This window comes from Macrobrachium nipponense, chromosome 1 (genome assembly GCF_015104395.2).
Source record: "Macrobrachium nipponense isolate FS-2020 chromosome 1, ASM1510439v2, whole genome shotgun sequence".
Classification (NCBI taxonomy): domain Eukaryota; kingdom Metazoa; phylum Arthropoda; class Malacostraca; order Decapoda; family Palaemonidae; genus Macrobrachium; species Macrobrachium nipponense.
The window spans coordinates 88554902-88568065 of record NC_087200.1 but is presented as its reverse complement, the minus strand read 5'-3'; the positions used below and the strand labels follow the sequence as shown (position 1 = coordinate 88568065).

The 13164-nt window shown below is 37.6% G+C and overlaps 1 protein-coding gene across 10 annotated transcripts in view; it reads left to right on the top strand.

The window, feature by feature from the left end:
- LOC135219441 (leucine-rich repeat serine/threonine-protein kinase 1-like) overlaps positions 1-13164 on the top strand; it is a 940187-nt gene that overhangs the window by 393794 nt on the left and 533229 nt on the right. The window contains exon 1 of one of the 10 annotated variants that reach the window (XM_064256232.1): positions 4818-5010. The exons of the other annotated variants lie outside the window; for them this stretch is intronic. Within the exon in view, the coding sequence (XP_064112302.1) occupies positions 4959-5010 (52 nt within the window). The 5' untranslated portion in view covers positions 4818-4958. Of the gene's footprint in view, positions 1-4817; positions 5011-13164 lie in introns of those variants that run through there. 10 annotated transcript variants of the gene reach the window in all.

The following is a 13164-nucleotide window of genomic DNA, read 5'->3' as shown; positions in this document are numbered from 1 at the left end:
TGCATGTTGTGCTCTTCCAGACCTCTCTCCTTCCATATCTCTCTCTTTCTTTTCGTGTGTGTATGAGGATTTAATTCTCTCTCTCTCTCTCTCTCTCTCTCTCTCTCTCTCTCTCTCTCTCTCTCTCGTGTGTGTGTGTGTGTGTGTTGTGTGTGAGGGACGTGATGGATTGTGGCCATAGAGGGGTTTTGACTACGTTATCCATCTTCAGCTGCCTTTGACTCATCCCAATTTTTGCCTTGTAGATTTCGTGTCCTCCGTGACCACACTGATTTTTTATTTTTTTTCTTATGTCAACCTCCAGTTTTGAATAATTTGAAATTAGGAGAGTGCTTCTCTCGTATTGTCTGAACTTGGTTTTGCTGTGGGCCCTAATTTGACATTTTTTACCTGAATTTTTATATGATCTTATTATATTACGAATATAGAAAATCCAATCGGAGTCCATTTTTTCCAGCCATAAACATCTTTAAAAACTGATGTGCTGCATATGGTTACTGGTACAGCTCTCGTCTTATTTTGCTAGGGCTGTCGCTCGATCCGGGTCCAACAAGCGCCAGTCCGTCCAGCTGTAAATGAATACCAGTTTACTTTGTGCGACAAAAAGGGAGTAAGACGAGGAATCTCATCCCCCTAGAATTGCTGAAAAACCAAAAGGTTGTATCATCAGGCGCAACCGCATCCAAAATGGAAAAAAAGACTCGTGGTCACAAACAATACCTTTTTTGGGTCCTTATTTGGAGATAAGTGGATGACGTCACTGTAACCACTGTACCTCGAACTCCGAAGATCGAAGGTGACCTTAATGTAGCCAATTTGGTATTGTTGTCTCTTCATGATACTGGAATGCATTATAAATTAACAACGTCATGGTTTAGACATGACTGAAACCGTACCCATAGAATGAGCACAGAATGCGTGAGAAAAGAGGATTGTCATTTATTTTTGAAGCGAAGGTATGGCAGATAACAGAACTGAATTGCCTTTGAATTAAGCCTGTGCAAAAGTAAAAAAAATAATACCAAAACCAATTACGAAAGCATTATTGCCATCCCAGACATTAAAATTGCCGGAAGGATTAATTCCCGGAATAAAAAATATAACCGCTCGAGTAGCATGATCTCTGACAAATTTGAAACATTTTTAATAACTATAATTATTTTTTATACCACTTGGTTCATTTCCACATCGTCAATTACTGTGGCAGACTAGATAGCGGTCGAGAGAGAGGTTGCTTTGATGCGGATCTTCGAGTTACCATAAGTAGAATTGATAAGACAAATATTTCAAAAGAGGCACATATGAGTCGGAGAGGAATAAAACGTTGAATGAAGGAAGGAAACCTTGAGAAATGTCACCAGGAATGAGGAAATGAGCAGCATTTGTCTATACGAGACTATGCTTGTCAAGTTAGAAATGGGCCACATTACTGGAGAAATGATGACTAAATATATAAAAAGGTCCCCTGTCGTTTTCGTCTGAGCTTGACGACTTCATCATTGGAAAGAATAGAGATAGACCTTCTGTAATAGGATTTGAGAAAGATAATGTCGTGAAATTTTGTGAAGACTGATGAACTAGTCCTATTGGATGTTTTCGAGTTTTACGGGCTGCCCAGGAGCAAGAGCCCGTGCCACCACAAGGCTCCTTTAATCGTAAAGAAACTCTGAGTGTGGGAGTGCCTTATAAAAGTATTCAGAACAACTCAAAAGAAGAACAAAGTCCGCAGAAATATAGTCTGGATGAGCCTGTTGAAAGGAAAAGATAGGCGAGTTGGACAGCTGGGGAGTGGGGCGGAGAGCAAAGAGAACAGATGCCAAGGGGATTCTGGCTAAGAAATTTTATTACCATCTACAGCGGACCAATCAAGGCTCAATGGGGACAAACGGGGACATATGTAAATATGTGTGTGTGTGTCTCTGTGCGCGCGCGCAAACATAGATACACTGATTGAAAGATAGATAAATATTTAATATGATTTACAAGTACTACGACCTCATATACCATTTGCTGTTAATTAAGCACAAACAATTGTTGTAAAAAAAACAAGCTTTAAAAAATATCTTGATTAAATATTTGCTTTTCCATCTGACTCCATGACTGCCCCTACAGAGGGTTATGTTTTTGAAGCTTCTTTTTATTGCAAGTTTGTCATCTTCTCAGGATAAAAGAAGTCACTGTACATGTTGTATCAACTAAATCAATCTATCTCAGAATTGACCGAAATCTGGCTCAACTTTTAGAATGATTGGTTTCATAGATGTTACAATTTTTTTCCATTGCTGACGCAATCATATTAACTGTTTCCATATCTATTAACTGTAACAATGATCAGCTAATGAACGTTACAGAAAAAGTATCTGATTCAGCCAAAAACTTAGGGATTACAAGATACACGAATACATTATGTGTGTGTATGTACTCTGAAAAAAAAATGACGTTGCGCACATATTCAGGAACTTCTGTAATATGGTCACACACTTCATGAATTTGTGGGCATATTTACATATGTCCCCGTTTACGGTTACAGTCCCCATTGAGCCTTGATTGGTTCGCTGTAGATGGTAATAAAATTTCTTAGCCAAAATCCCCTTGGATCTGTTCCCTTTGCTCTCCGCCCCACTCCCCAGCTGTCCAACTCATATATATATATATATATATATATATATATATATATATATATATATATATATATATATATATATATATATGTGTGTGTGTGTGTGTGTGTGTGTGTGTGTATGTTGTATGTATGTATATGTACATATACACGTATACATGTTTACTAGTTTTAAAAAAAAGTCTCCAGTGGTTTACAGGTACCTCTTAATGTTTGTAACGGATGGGTGTATGTTATCCTTACATTTATTGCGTGAGTGGTTTTTATCGCTTTTTCAGCAAATTTGTTAATTTTTTCCTTTTTATATGTAATGATTCGATATTCTCATGTGTACCGTTTAATGCATTTTCATTTTCTGTTAATATATGTAGATATATTTCAAGATCACTGTACTAGCAGTTTTGCATATGCATTTCCCTAACATCAGCTTAACAGAGATTGCGAAGGTGAACTGCCAACATCAGTGAGAATGAAAGGAGGGTCTCTCGTACGCATAACGTATTCGAATGGCAACTCGGGACCGAGTCGTCTTGTATGGATTTCAAGTTCATGTAGTTATTAGCTGACGCTGTATGAAATTTAGTCGAAATAAGTTGAATGAATACGGATGGGTTTGCGTGGAAATAATTGAAGGCTTTACGTACGTGTCTGTTACGATAAAGTTAAACTTAGAAGAACGTGTTGCAGCATAAGTCATATCTACACGAATATGTTGCTGCAGAGAACTTAAATCTCTGTGAACCTCTTGTAATTGAAAGACTCGAATCCGTACGCATCTGTTGCAAGAGAAAGAAGTTGAACAAATACAAATCTTTCGGAACATCAAGAAGTTTACTCAGCTCGAATCTGTTGCAAAAGGAGAGTAAATGAGTCTATCGCAGTAGAAAGGATCAGCGAAAGTTGATTCTGTACTCATGTGTAGTACTTGAAGCAGTGGTTTAGGAGAGCCTGTTGCGTTAGAAGGCAGCAGAGTTTAAAGGAGCCTGTTACTTGAAGGAGGAAGTCGAGTTTAAAGGATCACGTTACAGTAGACGACAGTTGAGTGTAAACGTGCCTGTTGTAGTAGGGGAAAGCAGAGTCTAAAGAATCTCTTATAGGAGAACTAAGTTGATTTTATACGGACTTGTACGACCCCTTCTCTTCCAAATAAAACGTTCGATAAAGGGAAAGAATTCGAAAGGGAATAGGCGCCTTTTTTTTTTTAAGTGAATGGCAGCGTAACGTTGTCACCAACGGTGAATGACGACCACATGATGATATTTCCAAGGTGAAGGAAGAGAGGCCGGTGAGAAGGGACAGTAGAAGTGGCGTTCTTATCGATCTTATTTTATTTTATGTGTTTTTTTGTTTTTTTTTACGGTTCTCCTTCGCCTTTTACATGACAGAGGAAACGATGCAAGTCATGTATGAGTTGTGTGTTTTATCTGTTCTGTGAATACATTTACATTTGATTTTTTTTTAAACTTATGTGCGTCTCTGCGTATATTTGCTCAGGCATGATTATGTAATGATCATTGTGTTCCTTGAGTTCCGTGCTTTTTGTTCCCGAAGTATAATTATGTGTCACCGTAGAAAATGAATCCAGTGTCACAGTGTTAAATGTAAATTGATGCAATGAACTCTGTTGCAAAGGAAAATGGAATGAACTTGAATTTAAAATATCAATTGGAGGCATATTCTGTCGATGTCTCTTACCCCTTCTTTTCCTTTCAGCAGCTAAAATACCTGAGTTATGTAATGATATGAACTGTTATTTATTATTAGCGTTGTATACCTTAAAGGGATGATGATATTGTGATGGCCACTCATTTATCAAGGGAGCGACAGCTACGGTTATCAGCACTGCATAAGCAGGGCATTCTGTGCCGTATGCTGCATGTCTCAGGATACTATGCACGGAAACAGACCAATTACAAAGTGGGAGCGAAAACAAAGCGAGAAACGAACAGGTTAGAAGAGCAGCGGCTGACTCACAAACAAACACACTCACACACAAACACATATCGCTATCGACCAGCCAAACTCTTGGGAGACTCAAGTTCAGAGCGACATGCACCCAGCGCCCAGCTGTTTGGATCCTGGCCGGTGCGTGGTTGGCTTCCACTGGCTACTACTGCTGCTGCTGCTGCTGCTGCTGCTGCTGCCGCCGCCGCCGCCTCTGTCTCTGTCTCTGTCTGTCAGTGCTTGTCCCCGTCTGGAACATAAACACACTCGCCCTCCCCGTCGTTTTCTCCGTCAAGGTATCAGATTGTGACCGTTCTCATTACCGCCGCGTTCGACTGTGCCTCTGGAAAAGAGGGGATGGAAGGACAATAGAAGACCCGTGTCTGTGACGGAGATGCCGAGGGGAAGAGGAAAGAGGCTCAAGCGGGATTCGCCCAAGAGGAAAAGTGAGTTGCAATCGTTGGGTGGGGAAAGTGAACAGGGCGGTGCTCGGGCTCGGCCTCTCCCTGGCCACCTTACCAGTTTGGCGGATATGCACATGCACAGACGTATTCAGTGGCACGTAAACAAACATTCAGTACACATGCACAAAAGCTGCCATCACACACTTGACGAAGACGTGTGCATGTTTGCAATGTTGTGGTTGCCAGGTTTCTGCTAATGTTTATAATATTGTGACGTTGAAAGGGGATTTGCCCAATGTCGTTTTTTTTTAAATAGATGATTATTGGTTTGAGCTTAACAACTGAATCTTTGAAAGATAGATTTTCTTTTAAATTAACCACGTATTTTTTTTCTATCTTGAAAGAAAATCGCAGGTTTGAAGGGTTTTAATGTTTAAAGGCGTGGTAGCAGTCCCTCCCGGGAATTTTGGTGACAGTATCCATACTATTACTGTTATTGCGCCTGCTGCCTTTGTATATTTGTTGATGAAGTTATTGTATAATTTATTTTATTTATTTATTTATGTGATTGGTATTGCTGTTATTTTTTCGTAGCTATACGTGTTTTCTTTTTTTTTTTTAATAATAGTGGCCATATTTTATTCCGATAATTCCTGCTTGGAATGTTGGTTCCTCAATGATTTTAGACACTTGATACATGTGACCAGAACCAAAGCATCGTAAATTACTCATTTCCTTCTCTCTCTCTCTCTCTCTCTCTCTCTCTCTCTCTCTCTCTCTCTCCTCTCTCTTTTTCCTTGTTGAATTTTATTACAGTTGACCTAAATTACGTCTGACATAACGGGATATTTCTTTTATAATGATTAATTATTTTGAGTAGCTTCGCATAGCCAGTGTTGAGATTTAGCTTCTGTAGCCAATGATGCACTTGTCTTGCGTGTACTACGCAACGTGTAAGAATGATGATTATCTGTGTTGTACATTTCATTCACAAACTGCTTTTACCCTGTAGCGTCACTTAAGCGATGGTAGACGCTGTTTCCTTGGCAACGGACGACATGGACTTGGGCGCATTTTGCCACAGAATATGAAATTTTAATTCATTTCTGGGAGGTTGGCTTCGTAACGCTTTTGCCGCGACTTATGGATTCTCCACACGACTGTTGGAAGCACTTGCGTCATCGATCTGCAGCTCGCTGTTCAGCTTCACGGCGCTGATTCACCCCCGATCTGGAAAGATTTTTCTTCGTTGATTCCACGAAAATGCTGCGCGGCCCCGAATATTGGAGTTTTGCTAGAAACCCGCAGGAAAGTCTTAGTAATTGAAGACATCCTTTAAAGCATATTTAGTTTTGTATGTCTGAATGTTACTGTGTCCGGGAATGTCCGTCCGTAAAAGGTTTAATAACTTTCATTTATTCTTTGACCTGCATACTGATTCGGTAGTTGTTAGGGATTTTTGGTATATTTTATGATTAATTTCATTATGATAAATGTTTATAAAATGGTGTTATATATACACTTTGAATAAGATTACAATCCACACCCTACGAAACCTAAAATAAAAAGAGTGAATTTTCTATAAACTCGACTTTAGCACAATATCTAAGATATAGTTACATTACTTTAGCATATTAAAATCTTATTTTTTTGGCAGCGAAATGAAACACAACAGAGACTCAAAATTCTTTTGCACATTGCACCTTTTCTTCAGTGATTAAAAATACCAGAATGAAACTTGTAAAGAATCATATTAAGGTTAAAATTACATTCAAAGCCGCACTGGCTTTCCTCTGATTTTTGCAATATCCTTGCATGACGCAAAACGTAATGTGGAGATTTTGGCTGAAATATTACCGAATGTGGGCATCGCAACTAGTAACAAACGGTTAGATTTTAACAGAATCTGGATCTTGATGGGGGGCGGGGGAGGTCAGATATGGATCGGGTTGGGTTGCTCTACTTCCACGGACTGCGAAGAATCTTTTTCTTTTGTTATTCTATAGAAATTTTGTGTATCCCAAAAAACCTTAGTTTCCGCGCACTTCTTAAATTTAAAAAAAAATCGTTTTTGTTCATTCCCTCATCTGGACAGATGTCATTGTGGGTCACTAACCCTCAGTCTTGCTGCCCAAAATAACTGTTGCCGAACTTTTAGTTTGTGGAGTTGGGAAGTCCTAGCTATTTTTTCTCTCTAAAATACCTAAAGAACAATATAAGAATTTCAAGTTACTAAGGGAAGACTTGTAGGTGTATTATTATATGATATATATATATATATAGATATATATATATATATATATATATATCAAATAATATTGATATATTCGTTATATATATATGTGTGTGTGTGTGTGTGTGTGTGTGTGTGTGTGTGTGTGTGTGTGCGTGTGTGAGTGCGTGCTGGTAATTGCAAATCATTCATTTAATTTTACTTATTTCTAAAAAGAAGCCGTACAGACCAGGCTGTCAAATGGAAAAAAAAGAGGAATCGAGGACTGCCGTGTATGAGGTCTAATTTGAAAGATGCAAAGCAAGCAAAAATGGTATGTAGGGTTTAGGAAAATCAAAGAGTAGAAAGTAAACTTACCTGGTAATGTATAGTGACGATCCAGTGGGTGATATGTGCTTTTAGATGACGAGGTGGTGGTCATTCACGAAAGGAACACTGCTCTGCTTATTACCTATAAAAAGAATTTCCGTGAAGAAAGGATGCACATGCCGATTTGTGGCATGGCTGGTGCTGAATGGCCGCAGATGAGAAGAAGCAATTATTGACCTTCAAAAAAAGTCGCTAAAAAATGCTATTACAAGAGTTGCAGCCAGTGGTGAGGGGCGTGGGTTACGAGATCGCATGATAAGAGGAAGGGAACTCATCCAACTCAACATTCACCAAAATACAACAGGTATAAGAATTTCTACGATCCCATTTGCGATGGAAACACGATCTATTAAAGGGGTGAAATCATGGCCAGTGACTCAGCATTGTTAAAAGAGAAAACGTAAATTAGAGGACCACAAATGTATGAACAGTATTCCAAACATGGATGAGTCATTTATAATGTCACCTTAGTACTAAATATGTCCTGACGAAAATAATATGGTAATCAATAGAATAGAAAAATCATGAATTATATCACAACACATGCCGTGTGCGGAGAAGGTGTTCCAATAAACCCATACCCCGTATATATATGATGTGCTGAACTTGAACAGTTCGACTATAGTCCAAAGCATAGAATCCATTCCCTCCTCTCTTATCATCACTCAATTTTCACTTCTTACTGTGTTTTCCACCATCGTCAAAGTTTTGGGCAAGAGATGCCAGTGTGGGAACGCGCAATTCCTCAATCTAAGTAATGTTATGAATCGAGAGCAGTGATATTTTCCATGCCTGACTGAAATAAGGTCTTCATTTTTAGCTTATCTGCCCAACGTAGGACCATAGTATGGTGATTTTCGCCCAAGCTTAGCTTCTAAAGAAGTTATTGTAAACAAACTGATAAGGTACTGTGTTTAATTCTCCGGTGACCTCTTCCCCGGAGTTGTCCATTTGTTTCTTGTTTAAATTTGGCGGCTTGTCATCAAAGTGGTGCGTGGGGAATTTCGAAGTGAAGGCCTTAAAACGTCTGTACCCTTGTCGTTCGTTCCCTTCCGCAGCAAGGGGGGAAAACTTCACAGGAGAACATCCTCATTAAGCGCCTGTGACGACTTAATGAAGCTTGATATGACGTGCAGAGAAAACATCATTAATGAAGTATTACGACTTAATGCTCTCAGTGAAGCTCCTCATCTGTTATTCTCTATCCGGAAAATGAGGCTTACCCGCCTAGGCATAATTCAAGCCGGAATTTTTTTTAAATTTTCAGGGCTATCTTTATTATTATTATATTGGAGAATAGCATCTATAATAATTTGGTGATTAAATAATTGAACGCATATAAGAAAGCTTTCTTTTTTAATGTACCTTACAGGTAAAAACAAAATGATTGTTGATTTTATTCTTCAGTGATACTAATAATGATAGTAACAAGAGTTTAAATTTTCTCCATTTCGTTACTCAAGATATAACAATTTATTTATTTTATTTATTTATTATTATTATTTTTTTTTTTTTTTTTTTTGCCCGTAGGGTCGTCGTTGCGGCAGAACATGGTAGTCTTTCGGTTCCCACCAAGTCATTTGGGATGAGGTTGCTAGCCCCATGCCCTTTTTTAACAATTGTTGGGATCACCATGTCTTGGGAACGGGTCCATAATTCACTGCCAAGGTCAGAGGAGGGGCAGAGTGGGTATTTAAATTAACGTAACTATACATTCATCCTCGCCCGTGGGTCGGTATTATTATTATTATTATTATTATTATTATTATTATTATTATTATTATAGTTATGCATGTGGATTTTGTAATTATAATGAGGGTCCCTTTACGTCAGAATTATATTTAGCCATGAAATGACCCGCGGATAATGTAATTGCACGACCATTATGAAATTTTTAATCAAAATAAATTAGTTAGTTTTTTTCATGTCCGGAAGATTTTTGTGGAATGTCATAATTTCTTTTTGAACGACACAGAAAAGAGAAATTTTTGTAAGCAGTACAATGCGGCGAAGTGCTGCGGCGGTTTATTTCTCTTCTTTTCCTGTGTGTGTGAAAGATGGAAAAGCTTCTCAGAATTCGGTTCGCTTCTGTTTCTAGTCGTGTTTTCATGTTCCTTTCAGCTTTAAAAGTTTCTCTCTCTCTCTCTCTCTCTCTCTCTCTCTCTCTCTCTCTCTCCTGCGCATTTTTATCTTTCGTCCTTCTTGAGCGGAGGGGCTCATAGCCCGATAAAGGGAAGAGATGGGTGGTGGTTTAGGGAGATGGTGGGGTTGAAGGAGGGAATGTGGAACTATTACAGAGAGAGAGAGAGAGAGAGAGAGAGAGAGAAAGAGCTAGGCAGACCGGCGGTGATATTACTAGTCTTAATACTCTGTTCTGCAGTCTTTCAGGTCTTTAAATGGAGATATTGGTACATTTTATTTTTGCGGGTGGTCGGCATTTCAAATGCTATTTGAAACTAAGTGATGTGGGCCGTTTTTTTACTCTGATTATAATTTTTTTTTAATAAAACAGAATTGAATGCTTTGATGGGGAATATTAAAAGTTTTACATTATTTTAAACAAGAGAAAGCTATTTTGTAGAATAATAAGTATAAAACCCCTCGTTCCTTTCTTTCCTTGTAAAAGTTAAAAATAAGTGGAACCGTAAAGTTTTGAGCCTTTGTTGGTACCAACTATGCTAAGAGGGAAACTTTCAATTATATCTTGAAACTATGTTCTCTTGGTAATTTTCTATGTGCTTGCTGTTATTCACACGCCACGCCTTGAATACCATGCTAATTCTTTTCAAAATGGTGCCACGCTTTATCGCACGTCTAAAAATGTTACCCACAAGCGTACTTTTGTATCGAAAGCCCGCTGACTCCCACTCCGTAGATGAAAGCAATGAGCATCGAGTGGTAGCAGACTTGATTGACTTGATTCTGACTGCATATTCAAATTTATATTGTTTGGAAGGATTCTTGCGCCATTGCGTTGCGAGTTACGATGGTAAACCGGTATTTTCGATTTCTCTGTGTATTCGGAATGTTTGAAGTCAGATTTATAATTTTAACTTTCGTAGTCCTGGAGGCATAGCTCCCTTTTATTTTGGGAGTCTACGCCCGGTAGATCTTATCCTTCTGTTTTTTTCTTATGATTAAGGGGCACTGTGGTGGATACGTAACTCGAGCTAGACCACTGTAAGAGGTGCTAATAGAATAGTTATCCCTTGTTAGTGGAAGAACTGGGCCTATGAAAGCAGGTCAGATCGTTTCTAAACCATTCTAAATTATAGAATCCTTCGTAGAAGAAGGAAATGCTATGGAAGATTCATCTGTGGTGACATTCATTTTGAGGAACAAAGAACGAAGTAAGAGAACGTTCGAAGACGGCTCACTTTTGCCGAGGCTAAGAGACCCACTTCTTTATTAAAATGTCTTTTCCCCACGGACGTTGCATCCCGACCATCCTAAAATCTTGTGACTCGTTGCCAATCACAAGTCTAACCTTCGGTAAAATTGTAGTTTATTGACATACTTCACGTTTTGCATGGCAGTGCTTAGAATATCATCTTTGGGTAGGGGGTGTCCAGTCAGGTTGACCTTATGTCCAAAATGGGAGATATACATCGTTTATTCCGTGAAACAGGCAATTATCGCTTTATAAGACTGATAAATGATTTCGCCCATACTATATTAAAAAAAAAACAGTAATAGAGGCTCACAAATAAATTGTGCTGTCAGAAATATTGTCACAGGCTGAAAACATTTTCAAAATGACTCCCTATAGATTAAGAATAAATTGCAGTTTCTTGAGGGTGCAAGAGATTTTCTGGATTAGTTAAAACAGTGAAATTTCTTCATTTGTATGTATTTATATATTAATTTGTTAATTTATTTTTCTGTATTTAGCAAGTGATCCCTTCTTTCTGTATTTCCCTTCACCTTCTGTTACTGCTTTCTAATGAACACCATATTCTTTGGAAGCTTGAATTTCAAGTCAATGGCATGTGGGCTTTTTACATATGAATAGAGTTCATCTTCTGAATAATAATAATAATTCAATGGTTTTTACCGCTCTGAGGATGACACTGGCTATGACATAGTTGCTTCTGTATTTGAAGGACAGTTATTTTTTATTTTTGCGGTGTGTTATTTTCATTGCGTTATTGTAAAAAAAAAATGTTACAGTTCAGTAATGGTTGGCGAAAATTTTCTCGCTTAAATTAATAAAATGTATCACGTTGTCATGGAAAAGTATGGTGAAAGTACGATTGGATATTTTGGATCCTGCATCGAATAGTGACGTGGAGGAATTGGTACCCCGGTATTGATAGCACTCTTCATTTGTTCATGGGCTGTGATCGATTTACTCTCATTATTTTTGCTTGAATTATTTTTGCTTGAATTATTTTTGCTTAATAAATCAGCTAAGAACATGATGATTACTCATTTTTATGGAAACACAACGCACCTATGACGTATCCAAGACTGCTTAATTTAAAAAAAAAATAAATAAAAAAAAGTTGGCATATGACATTTAGCAGGGTCAGATGCCCCTGGTGATTCCAAATATGTACCTAATAGTAAACAATGGCGAACTCGGATTTAGTTATAAAGATAATATAATTTGTTGACACCCGTTATGTTTTAAATAGAAGGATTTGCATATGAAATATAATTAATGTCATGTTCCTGCAGATAAATGTATTTTTGTGGTTTTGTTAGATATTTTTATGCAGGTAATGATGGTTTCGTGAGGTTATATCTGTTTTTACTCATTCGTAAATATTTCGTGAATATTCATTCATTATCTTAAAGCAGGGTTAAACTTCACTATGAAGTTATAGCAAGTTAGCACCTTAGTTCCTACCAGAGGTTTCTGAATTATGATTCCGGCTTCTGGGAATTGCAGCAGCAACAATAGTACTAATTTGACTTGAATTAAATTTAAATGCATAATAGCAAATGTACCTTTCGTCATCAAATTAACCATCGTCCTTACCCTGCTGTAAGGATCTTAGAATTATAGTCATGTAACTATTGTTCGCCATTCTCTCATGTCCCACGTATGGAGGCAGACTTCCATTTTGTTATTGAGAAATGTATTGGTTTTTCTTCAGTATTAATTTTTTTCGTTGTATAATAAAGCACTGATGGAGATTAGTGTTTTTGTTATGATAGTCATATAGTGGTATATTTAAATACATGGTTTTTTTTACATATAGTGGTATGTTCAAATGCATTTTTTATTTATTTATTTATTTATTTATTTTTTTACTTTGCCATGCTCTTAAAGCAAATAAGGTTCGCCAAGCTGCAACCCCATCGGGAAAAACAGAATACCACAAACCCAAGGGCCCTGATAGAGAAAGCAGCCGATTAGGGGAAACGAGATACAGAAATCATGAATAAACTGTAAAAGAGAAATAATAAAGAAAAGTTAATAATATAAATGACAAAGAAAGACAAATATGATAATACCAACAAACAATGAAAACAAAATCATGCGAGCCTGTTCACATTAGCAATATAGTTAATTTTTACTTCACTGGCATTCATCTACAGTAATGCAGTTTAACTGCTCAAGAAGACTACAGTTTTATTGCTGCTTA